Below are 16,116 nucleotides of genomic sequence, written 5' to 3'. Positions count from 1 at the left end.
TGTTTTAAAACTTATACACTTTTTAGACCGCTCAACCGTGCACCTTAGACCCTAATTGACACTCATCCTGTTTTTTTATTGACATACATGCATATACATGAATAAAAACCAAACTTTTTTTAACTCCTTTATCCGTATTATAATTTTAACTGAGTTCTTTTAGTGGCTGTTTTATTACATTCTTCGTTTTAATGATATTATTTTTGCAAAGGCCTTCAATCAATAATAGAGCTAATATAATAATATATGTGAAGAAACTAATAAGGAATCAAAAATGTGTTTACCGCCATAAGTAAAATGATTATTTTCGGCTTCGGGCAAATGGCAAAGGGAAAAGTGAAAGGGTTGATTCTAAAGAACAAATTTATATATGTATGTACTATATTTATGTGTGGTGGCCCCAAGGCGCCCTTGGCGTGAAAGGCTCCCAAACATTAATGAATTATATTAATGCATTCTAAACATTATTATATGAAATGTAATAAAGTTATTAAAAATGATAATTTAACAAATCACAAATTGCCACCTTTACAATTGTTAAAACTCAGTTCAAATTGTGTGTACTAAAAAAAAGGATAATTTAATTGTAATTGTCGTTTACATTTGGAAATCATCGCGCATGTCATTATAGCGAAGTACATGCTCCTTAATTTTGGATCCATCCACCCAGGTGACAAAGTCTTGCAAGTTGCGGGAGACAAGGAAAGCAGGATCCTTAACCATTTCGGGGCCGACACGGACATGTCCCTGCTCAATGAGATTGGTGGCATGTTTTAGATTCTCCGACATTCGCACTAAAAGAATATATATGATTAGGCTCCGCTTATCCACATAATATCTTCTTTGTACTTACATTTGACCACGATGACGGGCAAGCGGCGACGACAAAAGTTGCTTGCTGACATTTTGCTGGCTGTCTCCAAAGTAAGATGATCATTGGCAACTCCCAACGCATGCAATTTATTCATGAGCATCGCTGAAGCTTCGGCCTTAAATGGATCCGTTGCGTCAAGTTTAGCTATTTTCTCCGCCAGCTGTCGAATTTCACGAGCCAATTTGTTGTATCTAAACAAAGAATCTACTTTAGTATTGGCATTTAATATTTATATGACGACTAGGAACTCACTTTGTGTAGTCCTCCCGCTTTTGTATGTGATAGCGTCGCAGGATTTTGTTCTCTTTGCTGCTGTTGTCCACTTTCCATGTGATGAAATCGACCTTCTTGAGCAATTTCTGCTCATGATATTTCAGCTTACGCACCATAATCGTATTTTATTTTATTATTATTTTCTAAATTAGACTTGCACATGTGCGTTGTTATGTGCGAGTGTTGGAAAGCGTTCGTGCGTCGTTTGTTGACAATGCGCTCGCAGCTGTTCGACACAGTGTTGTAAGCTGAATCAAATCGAGCTGGCTAAAATAATTCGAGCGCAATTGTAAATTATTTTTGTGAGATTTTGTTTAAAGCGCTATGGCGGCAACCGTAGAGGAGGAATCCACAGCGAAGACAGCCGTTACGAACGAAGAGGATCCACTTGGAGAGGAGCGACTCGGCTATGTGCGAGAAGTTGGCGCGCAGGCCGTTTGGAGCTTGTCCTCCTGCAAGCCAGGCAAGTAAACAATAAAGATTGCATGTTATTTATCTAATCCTACTCCAACTTCTCAGGCTTTGGCGTTGAGCGATTGCGAGACAACATAATGGATACATACTGGCAGTCGGATGGTCAATTGCCACATTTGGTCAACATACAATTTCACAAGCGAACGAACATCAGCCAGATATATATATACACCGATTACAAGCTGGACGAGAGTTACACACCTTCTCGCATCTCCATACGATCCGGGACGAACTTCAATGATCTGCAGGAGCTGCAAGTAATTGATCTGACCGAGCCGAACGGTTGGGTCCAAATACCCATCAAGGATGGCAATGTGAAATCCCTGCGCACCTTCATGCTCCAGATTGCCGTCATTTCGAATCATCAGAACGGTCGGGACACACACATGCGACAGATTCGTGTCCACGCCCCCTGTGGCGGCGAGGGCAAACATTATCCTTTGGAGCTATTTGGCAAATTCGGTTCTGTTGACTTCCAAAAATTTGCTACCATACGTTAATTAAATATGTGTACAAATAGGTTAACTAGCAATTATACATCCTCAATTTGTCTCTATTGTGTACTTAAATTAAGTTTTCTGAAATACAAATATTCTGTGGAATTTTCGGTAATATTTGTAAATAGAATAATCTAAGGTTAACTTTGTAAAATGAAAATCATGCGTAATATTAAATAAAAAGCATACTTGCGGGCTGTACTATAAATGCCTACTCGCAGAAATACAATATTATTAAAGCATACTTTTTGGTTGGGTCAGTAGGCTATGGCAATTGCTTTTCAGAAATGTAGCTCGAACTCGGCCATATCCGTACCGATTTTCGAAGGATAAGGTGTGTTTGAATCGCAATGAGCAACTCTATCGAATTGAATTCAAGAATTATGGGGTCATCTTATAAAAATTTCGGTCTGAGGGTATGCAGAATTCAGTCCAAATCAGAAAGTCAGTTTTTTTTGCGGAAATCGCAGACGATTTGATTGCTGGCTGGTATCCATCATCAAAAAAATCGTTTGACACAGCACTCGACAGAATCCGCACGGATATGGCCGATTTATGACTAATTTTCTGTTTAAAAAAAGGCATTGTATTTCAATTGTTTGGCGAAGTTAGACCCGACCACACCCCAATGTATACCGCGCTTGTTAATGTTGTTTGCAAATTTATTGGATTTTCAAATTGAATGGCAACCTATCGATTACAATCAGTTGAATATATTGTGTATTGTATATATAATCCTAGAGACTTAAGTACAAATTAACAAATACGATTGTGTTTTTTTAGAGTTAAAATTATTATCGTTATTGCGATGCAAATGCAAATGGAAGTAACAACAGAAAACATTTGTGTACAAACTCTTATGGAAGTTTGTGCGAGGCTCGATTCAAATTTCTGCCCAAAATAAAAAAATTAATCTTATTGTATGATTCGAATAATGTGTGTTCGATTATTTTGTAGCAGCTTTCATTGCTTTGTAATGATCCTTCTCGTCAGCACCATCCGGCGACTCGCACTCATAGGAAGATTTCATCAGCAGATCCTCGGTGAAAACTTCTGCCTTCTGCAAATAGGTCACAACGCTGGCCAATTGCTCGTACGGACAATCCAATCGTTGGCATTTATTAAAGATTCGCAGCTGGGCGCCCAGAAGCGAACACTTTTCAAAATTAAAGTATCCGTTGGCGAGTCTAAGTCGGAACAGAAATCAATAAGTATTATAATATGCAGTATGCTCAAAGATGCTTGCCTGGTTGTGTGACTCTCATTGATGGCACTGAAGTCCTTGAGGAACAGCGAGAAGAACGGTATAATGGCACGCTCAATTTTGTTGGCATCCTCACGCTCGGAGCGCCAAACGGCTGCTTTCATGGTCGAGCGGTAATTATGGAAATTAGAGCTGGGATCCATTTGATGTTCCAAGCCCTCAAATTTGGTTGTCTGCACCTTGGACCACTGCAATCAAAGAGGGCAATTTACAATCAGCAAGTAAATAAGTTTTGGATTGCTGCTAACCGTTTTTTTAAGACGCGATATCGCCTTCATATTTAGAGCCGTCAAAATGGCCATAAGACTGTTGAAATTGCCCGTATTGAAGCACTCCAAGGCGGTCTCAATCCAGAACTCAACCATCTGCGCACGTTGAGACTTTTTGCAAAGCTTTTGAAGGAGAGAAAATGAGTTAAATGAGTAGATTAAAATGGTTTTAAATGCACTTACCTTGAGTATCTCCGTGGCAGTCAAATGGGAGAGCTGATTGAACCACTGCACATAGGCAGCAATGCTGATTTCGGGTTGCTTGCCAGAGCTGCTGCTGCAGCCGAGGGTGCTCGCCTTTGTTTGCGTCATGCACGTTTTGAACTCGCCCGTATTTAGCATTTGGACAAACTCCTCGAGACGTATCTGCGAGAGATAGGCATATTCGATGGCATACAGCTGATGGGCCAGTTCAAAGGCGCTGCTGCACTTGCTCTGCAAATTGTCCGATTTGTAAACGTTGACGGCGAAACGCTTCAGCGATTTAATACTACTCTGTCGCCCCAGCGAGCTGGCCGAGGTCTGCTTGGCCAACAAATACTGCAGTTGCAAGCGATTGTTCGCATCCACTTGGTGCAGTGCGTCGGGAATACCATCGAGGAAAGCACTTAATCCTGCGCTACTTTGCTGCCTGCGTAGTTCTTGCAACAACGTCTCGTTGCGAAAATCGTTGGGACATATGCGCAGCCAGTGACTAAGCAGACGCAGCAGGACATCCTCTTGTCCCCGGCACTGTTGGATGATCTTTGCCAACAGCTCCCGCATCGAAACAAATAAGCGCGCACAGAGTAGAAATGTGAACTCAATATCCTCATTGCTGCAGCTGGTGAGGAGCGTGACTAGCACGGCTAAATCACCAGCGGCTGGCAAGTCTTTGGTTTGGCAATCCTTGACAATGTCACAGGACTCTCTGATCTGTAGAATGGTGCTCTGCAAATGAATTGAGTGAGTTCCAATCGGTTGAATTTACCAATTTATGATTATGGTTGGCTTACCAGCTTGGCGACAGACACTGCATCGTCTGTGTCGTCAGCTGAGCTGAGAATGTCACAGTACAAGGAATCCGTTTGGGTGTCACGTCCCTGTCCCTGTCCATGTCCATGTCCCTGCATATAAGGCGCACTCATCGAGACACTGTGGAAGAGGCCGTCATGGCCCGAGTCACAGCTGCTAATATTCGAAGACTTGTCGCCCAGTGTTGTGGCATTGGACACATTCGATGTGGAGCCAATCACCTGATCCGACCCAGTTATTGCTGAGCTGCTCGACACCAGTGAGGCATTCGAAAAGGTTTGATTCAATTGCCGGCCAAGACGATCGGCAATTCCATGCGGTTCCCCATCAGTTGTTGTACCTTGGGACGAGAATGTGGAATTCGAACTTGTGCGATATTTGAGTGCATTCTCCGGCGTTGCACGTGCCAAGGCGTTCTCCTGTCTGACTGGCTGCCAGATCTCCTTCTGATGCGACTGATGATTAAAGTGCTCTTTGGTTTCGACGGTCCGTTCGTCCAACACTTTTCCGTTACGTGAGACTAGCACCTCCTCGGTGGTCGTCAGCGAGGATTTGACTGTCAGCGATGTTTCCACCTCGATGGGCTGCTGTGCCAATCCGGCGCGAAAGAGTAACTGATTCAGATGCTCCACTGCCGGCATCTGGCCATCGAGCAGGGCACTCTTAATGGCACTGGCATCGTCTGCCGGCAGCCCATCCAATTTAACTGGCACCCCATTGATGAGCAACACCTCCTCCTGCTGCACTGAAGACGATGTTTCGCAGTCAACAATTTTCACATCCTTCCCGAAAAGAGATTCAACTGCATTCATAATGTCTTCGTCCATTTTTTGTTTTAATTTTTATTTTTTTTGTTGGATCGGTTAACAGTTAGTCAAGTGGGTATGACAATTAGGTGGTGGTGGTGATGGTTGTTGTTGTCTTTGTATTGGTAAAATGCATATATGTATATATGACCCTGGGGGTGGTTTCTTTGGATTAATATCAATGCACGAGACTATCAAGCACATTTCTGTAAATAGGAATCGGAATTACAAACAGACGCAACATTATTAATGGCGAAACGCGGCACAATGGGTTTGGTTAGCAAACGAAAACGAATACGAAATTAAGAACAGCCTTGTGACAATGGGGTGGTGACAACGCCCACTTTACCAAAAAGTGGGTTGGGTACCCCGGTTGCTTGCTATCTTATTAGAATTCTTTTTTGTTGTTTTTTTTTGTTTAACTACACACCTGCAGGAACAACATTGGGTATTTGCGCTCCAATCGACGCAAACTCGTCATCTTTTATGGCTGCCACATTTTATTCAACATTAATTGCTCGTTTCCGTTTGGCAAATTAACAATTTCGTTTATGCTGGCGATTTATTTTTATTTACTTATTTATCTCCCACACCAGACAGTGTTGTGTTGCTGTTCACGAATGAGTGAGCATGGAGAATAAAAACGTAGTGAACTGATTCAGTTCATGAACAAATTGTACAACACTGCCAATGAGCGCGCAACAAGGCATTCACAATAATTCAGTTATAAATTTAATCGTTTTGTCAAAATAAGGTCAAGGATTTTATTTGGCTTAAATAAAAAATGTAAGCGAACATTCCATGCCAGCTGAAATATAATTATTTGCACATTTGAATCGGTAAATATAATAAGTTACTAATGTTGCAGCCCTGAACTCTACAGAATTCGTAAATATTTAACCAAATATTGGAAAATGGCGTTGGCTGATGTGAAATTTGTATGAAATTCGTGTTTAATACTCGAATCAATATAAAAATATACATTGGGATTAACTCAATGAAGACTAAAATTTGAAACGTGTGGCGACTCTAAAAATAAAATTTTTTTATTGAAATTGCAGAACAACTCGTCATGTGATGAAAATAATCTTGGTATTGTTGGACATTAAAGTATATTAAATTATTGGATAACTGCACTCGCTGGCAATGCCGCAGAAGTTACTGCCACGTGGCAAACGGAAATATCCCTCCTCGCCCCAGGCCTTGTCCCACGAGTTCTTCACGATCCAGAAATCTTTGCCCTTCTCGCTGCCATAGCCAACGACCAAGACGGAATGATTCACCTCACCGTTGTTGCACTCCTTATCGTCGTAGATGCCATGCTTATACAGGAGCAGACTCTCCAGTCCATTCACCGAGCAGGCAAGTGGACCCTGAGTGGCAACCACAGTTTTCATCGTTGCCTCATCCTTCGGTTCGATGGCAGCAAATCCAGTAATTTGGGCACCCGAAATGTTCGATTTATATTTGCATGTATCCTTCTTATCCAAGTAGGGATAACTATCGCCTTTGGCAATGCCATTTTGCTCTTGTACAAAATTGAATGCGTATTCCTGGAAGCCACCATCACAACCGGCCAGACCCAATTCCATCTTGCCACAATCAATCAGATTCTGTTCCGACAGATTTGGTAATTTGCCCGTCTTACGGAACACATGACCCTCAATGGCACCAGTTGTTGCGAAGGACCAACAAGAGCCACATTCACCTTGGAACTTAACAGGCGTCACTCCGCCCTTCTCACGCCAGTCAAAGGACTGCGGGACACGAACTCCCTTTGGCACTGTGGGTGACAAACGATGTGCCTTCGCACTTTGCCTGGAATATGAGTTAATTGGAGTTAATATTTATAGATAAGCTGAAAAGAACTAATAATCTATGCTCCCCCACTTACTCGCCGCTTGCTGACTTCCTCAATCCCGTGAGCTGCTTAAGGAACTCGGCATTCGTCAGATCAGCAAAGGCATTCACAGCCTGCTCAAAACCGGAGGCACCGCTAGCGAACGCCGTATTAGTGGCATCAACCAAGGATTTACGGGCACTGAAGAGACCCTCGCGCAATCGCCGATCTGCCGCATTCAGATAGGTTTTGCCCGATTGTGTCTGATGGAGAGTTCAAATAGATTTAAAATGTAATTCGATGCTGTTAACTCTACCAGCTTACCACAAAGTCACCAAAGTTCTGCACATTGGTGAGCGTTGGTGGTGAGGGTATTCTGCTTCCAAGACTTGCTATTCCTTGCTGAAATCTGTTTGCCGCATTTTGAAAGCCGCCAAACTGGGCAGAGGCAAAAGCCACACATAGGAGTAAAGCAAACACCAATTTCATTCTGATCTGTAAATAAATAATATAAATAAAAATAATATTTACATATTTCTTAAGAAAATTGTATTTTCCTCTTTACTGTAGTTATTAAATTAGCCAACATTGAGATTGATTTGATGTGATATTTTTAAAGGGAACTCCAAACTCGTTAACAATATTCTTACACTATATGCAATTAAGTTAGTTTTGTTCAGCTGAACGCAGCAAAAAAAGACGTGCAACGCAAATCAAATAAACATTAAAAATACCCTTGCCGAGAGTATATTAATTTTGTCGTGAACTGTGCTTTGAAAAATACTTGTCCGAACCAATAAGGTATATACTTTGAACTTAATCTCGGTTGATTTTTCATATTTATAATGACAATCAGTTGAATTCCGGTCTCCAAGGTTATGAAATATTCCCCGTGCCTAACTTAGGTGCTTAAATACTGAAATTCACTCGTGATTGATGGCTTGATGACTTGATTTAAAGTGCAATTGGCAAAGATTACGTAGTCAATTAAATCACTTATAAGTATTAGTTATGTGTTTTATATACATTCACTTTGTGAGATTAATATTTGTTAAACGACTTGTATGTATTACAAACTATGCCAGTATTAACCTTTCTGGCTCTGATCCGCCAATATAAATGTGACTTTCAGTTGTCGAAAACTGCGTTTTTATAACAATCGCGATAATCGTAGTCAAAGTCAGAGTCGGAGTCAGAGTCGTAAATTCAATTTAAACTTTAAAGATCGCACATTATTCTCGAGATTTTTGCATATATGTAATTCACATATACTTTGATTAATTAAAACTGGATGGTAATCAATTTACGTGTAGCATTTGAAATCTCGACTGGTTTGGGGAATTATAGTCACTAATTAGCACAATGTCTAGCAATATATTTGTTTTTATCCTATATACATTTATACATATATTCGCATTTGCTGCTCAATTATGGTTTTTCTGAAGATTGCCACAGAGAACTTGTTTTGTATTTAGAACAGAAGTCTTGATTAGAACAACAAGAAGTACTTATTGTTTGCTTATCCAAAAATGACAAATAACAAAAACAAATTGCATAGACACTCGCTGAGTGCGTTCTCCTTTTGTTCTTTTTTCACACATCTTATATGTTTAACATTCACTTTAAACTACTTGCACTGAAAATACTATGTTAGTATTAACCTTTCTCGGCCTGATCCGCCAATATCAATGTTTGTTGAGTTGCCAGAGACTGCGCTTTTATAGCAATCTCGGTCGTAAATTCAATTCTGCGTTTTCATGCAAATTATATTAGAAAAATGTAAATACGAAGCTTATTTCTCGGCTCGCACATTATCATCGAAATATATATTTGCATATATGTAAGACACAAATACTGTGATTATATTTTATACCACAAACAAAACTGGATGTTTATCATTTGAAATCTCGACTGGTTTTGGGATTTATAGTCACTAATTAGCGCCACAGTAGCAATATATTTATCCTATATACATATATTTATATATATATATATATATATATGCATCTGCTAACATCTTATGTTATTTTCGTTGATAACCGGAGGGAACTTGTTTGTGTTCAGCAAAAAGAATATGATTAGAAATTCAACAAAGTTGACAATTTGACATAATCGAGTTGGTAATACAGTATCACTATAATTAGCATATGTAATAAATAGTAATAATTATAACATTATATTTATACTCAAAATAAGAAGTAGATTTTGTACATCTACAAAATTTTAAATTCGGGCCTAACTCTTATTCTAGAAAATTGCATGCCCTATTGCCCAGTGTGTTGCCCTTTCTTGTCTTGTTTGTTGTCCGTACTGCTGAGAGATCATTTCGAGTTCAAGCTTCGATTCCTTCGCCGTATCCCATGCGGTTTTCCACAATCGACGCCAGCCAAATATGACCGACACCGCCGGCGATGAGCCGGACACTGCATCTACAGTATCTTGGTGCTCGCTTTCATTTGCCAGACAAAACTGCTCAGCAAGAAGCAAGAGTCGTGGTAGTCGCTGTAGTACAAGAACTGACATATAGATGGCGCCTGCCATTGAAAACCGTTTATTGGTCTAAATTAAGAAATCCGTCAACAAATAAATATTGTAAGTATATAAAGCGATTGCCCTCATCAGCCAATCTACTATAAATAAGTTTTAAGTGCCTTTAATCTATAGTTATAGTTCATTACCTATTTCTTTTTAGTGTAAAAGCGATAATGCTTATGTTTAAATAAATATAAAAGTCAACTTTGAGTGGTAGCAATTTAATTCGTAAAATTAGTTAACATAATGAAATAATGGAATAATTTTTTTTTAAGTTCTCATAGTTGGTCTCATAGTTGGTCTCATAGTTGGTGCCATAGTTGGGAGAATCAAAGGACGGGCTGTGAGTCTCGGTTCCTGGGGTTCCTCAGTAATGGGTGTGGCCACTGGCAGTAGTATAATGGGTTGGCTCAAGTCTACTGGAGGTGCTGCCAAGTTGTTGGTCATCTCAAACATCTGCGAATTAGCAAGGTTTTACTGTTGTAGAACTATCATTTGATTTAAGAGAACTTACTCCACTCGGTGCAAATATTGAGCCTCGTTCAAGCTGAGGTAGAGCCGATGCAAATGCAAAGGATGCAATAAGAGACAGGATCATTAGTTTCATGTTGTTTAAGTGTGGTTTGAGGATTACTTGGTGAAGGTTGTTCTCACGTTTCAAGTGCTGACTTTGCAATGATTGTGGATCATTGAAACTCCACTTTTATACAAACCCCTTTCCCTTTGTAAACGGATGCAACCGAAAAGTGAAAGTGTAAAATGTTTATTTTAATTCTTAAAATTCAAAGTACTTTTAAGCTTCCGCTTCGTGTGTAACCTGATTTTAAATAATGTATTTTGTCATTGACTGCAATTGAAGTAAGCGAATATCTCTCAGAAGCCGGCTTAAAATTAAGTTATGTTAAGTTAATTAATAAATTTATGTTGAGAGTATAACAATATGACAACCTTATAATACGATTTTACATTGTGCAGGACAAGTTCCGCTCTCAATTATCCCATTTGTTGGTTTTGTTGTGGCTGTTGTTGTTGCGGCTGTTGTTGTTGCGGCTGTTGTTGTTGCGGCTGTTGTTGTTGCTGCTGCTGCATTCCACCACCTAAGAGACCAGTGAATGCTTGGGTCGATTGTTTCTGAGGGAGAGTTAAAAAAGAAAATTCAATTTCAATTCAAAGCTATTTACTCTTCCAGCTTACCAAAAAGTCTCCAAAAATCGGCACACTCGAGAGTATAGGGTTTGCTCCTTCCTGCACTCTATTTGCCGCATTTCCAAAGATGCCAAGGCCACCAAGCTGGGCTGAGGCAACAGCCACGCATAGGAGTACAACAAACAACAGTTTCATTCTGTTCTGTAAAATTAATAATGGTCACATTTACAATTTTATTGAGCGCCTTTTAATACTGTATATTTGTGTGTCAAACTAAGTCAGTATTTACCTTTCTGGTTCTGATCTCCGAATAAAATGCGAGTTTCAGTCGAAGGGGAATTTATAGCTATCGATTTTGATAATTTTTGATTGTTTGTTTTAATTATTTATACATAGATGTCATTGGATTGAGATTAATTCAAATCCAACGGGGAATCACATTTGTGTTCCCCTGAACCCATTAAAAATAGATAAAAGGGGTGTAATAGTTTTGTGCCAACGTATGTAACATCCTCGGGCAGATCAAGTTATTTTTTTTTCATTTGATTGAAAACTTCCTCTGTTTACTCCGTTTTACCGATAGCAATAAAAGCCCCAATTTTAAAGGCAGAGACTTTTAATTGATTTACATATACATATTATTGATCAACTGGACAAATTTCCTCAAGACCGGATAAGAAATACCACACTTATAGTTGAAAATGGATTAACATATTGATCTCACTATTATCAGCGTGTGTAAGAAAGGGATGGCATGAGTCTATTCTGCATGTACGTAACGCATAACGGTTGTTCTAGTTTATTGACTTCAGTATTTATTGGTTGTTATTATTTAATTACTTTTTAATTATTGTCATACAATGCAAAAATTATACAGAGAAAAAAAATTCGTTTCCATCTGTTTTTTATTGGGTCCATAATTTTCATATGATTATGAATAATCAAATTTTTTGTGATTTGAGTTTTACCAGTTAGTTCAGTATTTAAAATCAACCAGTTGATTTCTGTTTTAATAATAATGATAATTAATTTCATAATACTGTAATGTATTATATAACTTTGAATATTCATTTCCTTACTTTTAAGTAATAAATTCAGAAGGAGTGACATAATTATGGGAGGCAATTTAATATTCAAATTTGTTTCAAAAAAATATTATTTTAACTTTAATCATTCTAAATGTTAATTTTAAAATGTAGCCTTATTATTTCATGAGGTAACACAAGGTATATTTCATACATATATCTTATTAATTGAGGCAATCAATCAATGTGCTGTGATTTTGTGTTTATGACTGGCAAAACTTCTTTTGTTGTTGATTCACTTGATTTATAACGCAATTGTGTATCATGTATGCGTATACTTTAATAAAGTGCATTTCAGATATCACACAGAAAACGAAGCTGTTAATTGAAAATAAGAGTTCTGAAGAGTGATCGACAAGCAAATACCCAGCTACAAATCCAAAGACCAATTTCCATCTATGAATCATATTATGAGCGATCAATTCGGTGATAGTAGTAGTAATAGTACCACAACTGATATATAGATGGCGCATACGCTCAAATGAAATATTATTAAAACGTGCGATTAAAATTCATTGATCTGAGCATAAAGCGATGTCCCTAATCAACCAATCAACTATTATTTAGATTTAATTACCTTTAATGTATGGTTATAATTACTTAATGTTTTTTTTTCTTTAAGTTTGATTATATTTAGGTTTAATTATATATAGAAAGTAACTTTGATTGATGACAATTTAATTTATCAAAATCGATCTCATAGTTGGTTGAATCAAAGGACGGGCTGCGAGTCTCAGTTCTTGAGGCTCTTCAGTAATGGGTTGGCTTTAATCCACCGGAGATGAGCCAAATTATTGGTCATCTCAAAAATTATAATTGAATTATTACATTTTACAGTACTTTAAAGCATTAAGCTTTTTTCATTGAAAAAATTATGTATATATTCAGTTAATTATTAAAGTTATGTTATGTACAGGTTATCGAATGCACAGAGCTCAGAAGAATTTTAACACACATTTTAGCTCTTGGTGAATTAGATATGATCTTTTATGGCATAAAACAACCTTATGATACATTTTGTTCGCACTTTGTAGGACAAGTGAAAAGCATGAAAAATGCTTCTTAAGTTCCGCTCTCAATTATCCCAGTTACCTGTTGCTGGTGTTCTTATTGTTGTTTTTGTGGCTGCTGCAGCTTTTCAAACATGTACGTGAGGAATGTTTACCTTTTTGTGAGTGGTCTGAGATTGCCGTTTCAGCAAAAGAGAAACTTTTTATGTACGTTCGTTGGACCCTACCTTGCTTTTCAAGGTTGTCTTCAGAACTTCAACTCTGTGGCTCTCTGTCTGTGTCAGTATCTCCCCATTTGTGTGTGTACACAGTGTACACACATATGCACAGCCGTAAAACTGTATAGACTCCTTTCATTAACCACTTTCCGTGCACTCGAAAAAAGATGTGAGGTGGAACTAAAACTGCTCTGAGAACCACAACTATATTGTGATTTTAAGAAATAATAATCATAAATTGAATTTATAAATCTGTGAATATATTTTAGGTAATTGTCCTTAATTCCTAATCGACAAGTAAAAATAATTTGATTTTCTTTCTTTTCATTAATATTTTATTTAAAACTAAAACAATTGTCTTCAGTCGACAATTATACAATACAAAATAACAAAAGTAAATTCAACTTTCAGATAACTTTACTGCTGAAGTTATGAAAAATATAAATCAACTCGAAAATAAACTGGAATGTTGATATTTTTATGTGATTCTTTTTAACATTCAGACAAGCTTGTGAGTTTTAGTTTTTTCTGAGTGTGTTAGCAACATGCTCAGTCAGTCGAACATCAAACAAACTCAGATTTCAAGTCAAAGTCAGAGACGCCTTCGACTTCGTCTGTGTCTGTGTCTGTTTCCAAAGCACAATAAAAAGAAGAAATTGAAGATGCTGGCAAAGGCAGAGAAAAATGCTAATGGCGGGTGGGAGAGTCTTCTTCTGTTTAATGTGTTCCGTCCACTGTGAGCTATCTATCTAGTGTCCAGAGTCCAGTGTCCGGTCCGTCACGTCTTCATTTTCAGTCTCGCCTTCATCCAACAATGAAATGAAGCAACACATAAAATATTGTGTAATGCGCTAGCGTCAACTCTTTGAAATCCTCTTAAAATTAAGAAAAATGATTTGCACATTTGCCGAGCACAAGCCAAGCCCCAATCATAATGATGATGATGATGATAGTTTGCAGCCTCTGGCGAACTAAGCCAGGAATAAATGCAACAACAACATTCCACAAGCCACGCTTTAGAGTTTAACACATAATTTATGGTTATTGGCTTTTAGGCTCTATACTGCGATGAGTACAAATAAATCACAGCTTGGCTTTAGTGCTCAGACTGCCTAGAGGAAGAATAATTCTCAATTTTACATTTACCAAATTCGTTTTTATTAATCAAGAGTTTGTTTGTTTTTTTTTTGTGTTTTGTCATACAATTAAAGCATATAGTATATGTATTTGTATAATTAAGCAGTAAATAAGTGTGTATCTTAACTCTTTTAAGCTCTCTTTCTCACTATCCTTCTCTCACTCACTCTAAAGTTGATCATTTAATTTCTACAGGGAGAGTCTGGAGTAATAGTATAAACTGTTGGGGGTCCGCAGAGAGAAGCGTCATTTCAATAGCCTACCAAGAAATGAACATTCCTCAGTGGAACCCAACAAACAGTGGCCCAATCATCTTCCCGCTCCTCAATTTAGAAGCTGTGTGGCTCTGGCAACACTTTGAACTTGCGCGAATCCTCGTTGTTGTTATTGTTGTTGAGGACGACGGCAGATGTCTTGCCCAGGACACGCATGGCATTCGAGTAGTCGGAGTCGATCTGTGGAATGATTTGCTGCTCATTGGGACGCAGTGTGCGTATCAGATCACTTAGCGAGAGCGATGATTGTGGCGTCATTTCATCCTTGCTGACCACAGCAGCACGCTGCAGCTCCTGCGAGCTGGTCATCTTCTCAAAATCCTGTGCAATCTGCTTGAGACGCACCTCAATCGCTGGCGATTCCGTGGTGCTGGGCAACGCATCTGGCCTGGCCGACGACTCGTAGTGCGAGTCTGTCTCAGGATCAGTTTCCGCATCGGACTCATGATCTGCATCCGCATCGGCCGTGTCCTCCTCGTGATCATCATGCGATTGCTGCAACTGTAACTGCAGCTCCTCAATCGAATGCATCTCGTTGTGCAGCTCATTGTCGTTCAGCGGAAAAACGTGCTCCTTGACGTCATCGCCATCGCTCAACTCGCGCGCATGCTCACCGGACGAATCTCCACCAACGCCATTGTCGTGCTCGTGCTCGTTTTCGTGTTCGTGTTCGTGCTCATGTTCATCGAAATCAGTATCGCCGTCAGCATCGTCGTGCTCCTCAACATCCGCCTCCAGATCGGCATCCACATCACTAGCAGCAGCAGCCGCATCGGCCAGCGAGCGATCGTGATTCAGCTTGAACCACACCGTCGACGGCTGCTGAGAGGCATCCGAGGAGCTGTCGCCGACCAATGATGATTTTGGCTTGGCGAACAGACTGCCGCTGGTGGACATGAGCAGAGGCAGTGGTGTTGTACTCGGCAGCTTGACGAGTGCGGCGGGTGTGCGTGGAGTCGTCGAGGTGATGGGCCGTCTACAATCGGAGGCGATGAGGATAAAGGAATACACGAAGAAACAAAGAACGACTTCAGTTAAAGACACTTATGTGTTATGGCATTTATTTATTTTATATGCACACACTTACCACTTACAATACACTCAGAGAAAAAAACGGTTAAAAATTCAGTAAAATTACATTTTTAATACGTTCAAATTCCTATGTCTTTTTTTATGATTAAAAAATAGAAGAACAACTCCTAAAAGTTAAAAGATTAAGTCAAAAAAAAAAACTTAATTTGATTTAGTTTTCAACATAGATCATTTCTGGGATGATTGAGTTACTTGACTACCTTTCATAATTAAAGAACTTATTTCAAGTAAGCAAGCTCTTGATTTAAGAAATTCTTGGACATTTGTTAACATCGCATCTGCTTAATAAGAGAAATCCTACTTGGCTTAT

General features: G+C 39.0%; 7 protein-coding genes across 7 annotated transcripts; 1 reads left to right on the top strand and 6 right to left on the bottom strand.

Moving 5' to 3' along the window:
• Nucleotides 1–554: 554 nt before the first annotated feature.
• Nucleotides 555–1,324, bottom strand: LOC6559704 (U3 small nucleolar ribonucleoprotein protein IMP3). Its single transcript, XM_001986487.2, has 3 exons — nucleotides 1,127–1,324; nucleotides 854–1,065; nucleotides 555–794 (listed from the first exon to the last, which is right to left on the bottom strand). Exons 1-3 carry the CDS (start codon nucleotides 1,261–1,263, stop codon nucleotides 598–600), a joined length of 546 nt encoding a protein of 181 aa, XP_001986523.1. The 5' UTR covers nucleotides 1,264–1,324; the 3' UTR covers nucleotides 555–597.
• Nucleotides 1,325–1,387: 63 nt separating this feature from the next.
• On the top strand, nucleotides 1,388–2,223 carry LOC6561134 (anaphase-promoting complex subunit 10). The gene is made up of 2 exons (XM_001986486.2): nucleotides 1,388–1,610; nucleotides 1,667–2,223. The coding sequence occupies exons 1-2, from the start codon at nucleotides 1,472–1,474 to the stop codon at nucleotides 2,119–2,121; spliced, it is 594 nt and encodes a 197-aa protein (XP_001986522.1). The 5' UTR covers nucleotides 1,388–1,471; the 3' UTR covers nucleotides 2,122–2,223.
• A 539-nt stretch (nucleotides 2,224–2,762) lies between these two features.
• On the bottom strand, nucleotides 2,763–6,056 carry LOC6561065 (ras-GEF domain-containing family member 1C). Its single transcript, XM_001986485.2, has 6 exons — nucleotides 5,902–6,056; nucleotides 4,647–5,447; nucleotides 3,835–4,581; nucleotides 3,631–3,774; nucleotides 3,365–3,570; nucleotides 2,763–3,305 (listed from the first exon to the last, which is right to left on the bottom strand). Exons 1-6 carry the CDS (start codon nucleotides 5,950–5,952, stop codon nucleotides 3,065–3,067), a joined length of 2,190 nt encoding a protein of 729 aa, XP_001986521.2. The 5' UTR covers nucleotides 5,953–6,056; the 3' UTR covers nucleotides 2,763–3,064.
• Nucleotides 6,057–6,499: 443 nt separating this feature from the next.
• LOC6561064 (procathepsin L) lies at nucleotides 6,500–8,429 on the bottom strand. Its single transcript, XM_032734226.2, has 4 exons — nucleotides 8,404–8,429; nucleotides 7,636–7,806; nucleotides 7,366–7,574; nucleotides 6,500–7,289 (listed from the first exon to the last, which is right to left on the bottom strand). The coding sequence occupies exons 2-4, from the start codon at nucleotides 7,798–7,800 to the stop codon at nucleotides 6,587–6,589; spliced, it is 1,077 nt and encodes a 358-aa protein (XP_032590117.1). The 5' UTR covers nucleotides 7,801–7,806; nucleotides 8,404–8,429; the 3' UTR covers nucleotides 6,500–6,586.
• Nucleotides 8,430–10,113: 1,684 nt separating this feature from the next.
• On the bottom strand, nucleotides 10,114–10,450 carry LOC116805145. Its single transcript, XM_032735653.1, has 2 exons — nucleotides 10,358–10,450; nucleotides 10,114–10,299 (listed from the first exon to the last, which is right to left on the bottom strand). Exons 1-2 carry the CDS (start codon nucleotides 10,448–10,450, stop codon nucleotides 10,114–10,116), a joined length of 279 nt encoding a protein of 92 aa, XP_032591544.1.
• A 356-nt stretch (nucleotides 10,451–10,806) lies between these two features.
• Nucleotides 10,807–11,184, bottom strand: LOC6561122 (cAMP-dependent protein kinase catalytic subunit). Its single transcript, XM_001986483.2, has 2 exons — nucleotides 11,038–11,184; nucleotides 10,807–10,974 (listed from the first exon to the last, which is right to left on the bottom strand). The coding sequence occupies exons 1-2, from the start codon at nucleotides 11,182–11,184 to the stop codon at nucleotides 10,837–10,839; spliced, it is 285 nt and encodes a 94-aa protein (XP_001986519.1). The 3' UTR covers nucleotides 10,807–10,836.
• Nucleotides 11,185–14,768: 3,584 nt separating this feature from the next.
• On the bottom strand, nucleotides 14,769–15,611 carry LOC6561121 (surface protein). Its single transcript, XM_043215540.1, has one exon. It carries the CDS (start codon nucleotides 15,609–15,611, stop codon nucleotides 14,769–14,771), a length of 843 nt encoding a protein of 280 aa, XP_043071475.1.
• Nucleotides 15,612–16,116: the final 505 nt, after the last annotated feature.

The sequence above is a fragment of the Drosophila grimshawi genome, unplaced genomic scaffold, assembly GCF_018153295.1.
Source record: "Drosophila grimshawi isolate 15287-2541.00 unplaced genomic scaffold, ASM1815329v1 contig_1367, whole genome shotgun sequence".
Classification (NCBI taxonomy): domain Eukaryota; kingdom Metazoa; phylum Arthropoda; class Insecta; order Diptera; family Drosophilidae; genus Drosophila; species Drosophila grimshawi.
This window is presented reverse-complemented; position numbering and strand designations above follow the sequence as displayed.

Coding starts and splice junctions, on each gene's coding strand:
- LOC6559704 (XM_001986487.2), bottom strand. CDS start 1,263: ATGGTGCGTAAGCTGAAATATCATGAGCAGAAATTGCTCAAGAAGGTC. Junction 1,066..1,126: donor AAGCGGGAGGACTACACAAA/GTGAGTTCCTAG, acceptor TTCTTTGTTTAG/ATACAACAAATTGGCTCGTG. Junction 795..853: donor GCCCGTCATCGTGGTCAAAT/GTAAGTACAAAG, acceptor ATATTCTTTTAG/TGCGAATGTCGGAGAATCTA.
- LOC6561064 (XM_032734226.2), bottom strand. CDS start 7,800: ATGAAATTGGTGTTTGCTTTACTCCTATGTGTGGCTTTTGCCTCTGCC. Junction 7,575..7,635: donor AGAACTTTGGTGACTTTGTG/GTAAGCTGGTAG, acceptor ACTCTCCATCAG/ACACAATCGGGCAAAACCTA. Junction 7,290..7,365: donor AGGAAGTCAGCAAGCGGCGA/GTAAGTGGGGGA, acceptor CTCATATTCCAG/GCAAAGTGCGAAGGCACATC.
- LOC6561122 (XM_001986483.2), bottom strand. CDS start 11,184: ATGAAACTGTTGTTTGTTGTACTCCTATGCGTGGCTGTTGCCTCAGCC. Junction 10,975..11,037: donor CGATTTTTGGAGACTTTTTG/GTAAGCTGGAAG, acceptor ACTCTCCCTCAG/AAACAATCGACCCAAGCATT.
- LOC6561121 (XM_043215540.1), bottom strand. CDS start 15,611: ATGTCCACCAGCGGCAGTCTGTTCGCCAAGCCAAAATCATCATTGGTC.
- LOC6561134 (XM_001986486.2), top strand. CDS start 1,472: ATGGCGGCAACCGTAGAGGAGGAATCCACAGCGAAGACAGCCGTTACG. Junction 1,611..1,666: donor CTTGTCCTCCTGCAAGCCAG/GCAAGTAAACAA, acceptor CCAACTTCTCAG/GCTTTGGCGTTGAGCGATTG.
- LOC116805145 (XM_032735653.1), bottom strand. CDS start 10,450: ATGAAACTAATGATCCTGTCTCTTATTGCATCCTTTGCATTTGCATCG. Junction 10,300..10,357: donor CAATATTTGCACCGAGTGGA/GTAAGTTCTCTT, acceptor GCTAATTCGCAG/ATGTTTGAGATGACCAACAA.
- LOC6561065 (XM_001986485.2), bottom strand. CDS start 5,952: ATGACGAGTTTGCGTCGATTGGAGCGCAAATACCCAATGTTGTTCCTG. Junction 3,571..3,630: donor TATCGCGTCTTAAAAAAACG/GTTAGCAGCAAT, acceptor CTTTGATTGCAG/TGGTCCAAGGTGCAGACAAC. Junction 3,306..3,364: donor AATGAGAGTCACACAACCAG/GCAAGCATCTTT, acceptor GTTCCGACTTAG/ACTCGCCAACGGATACTTTA.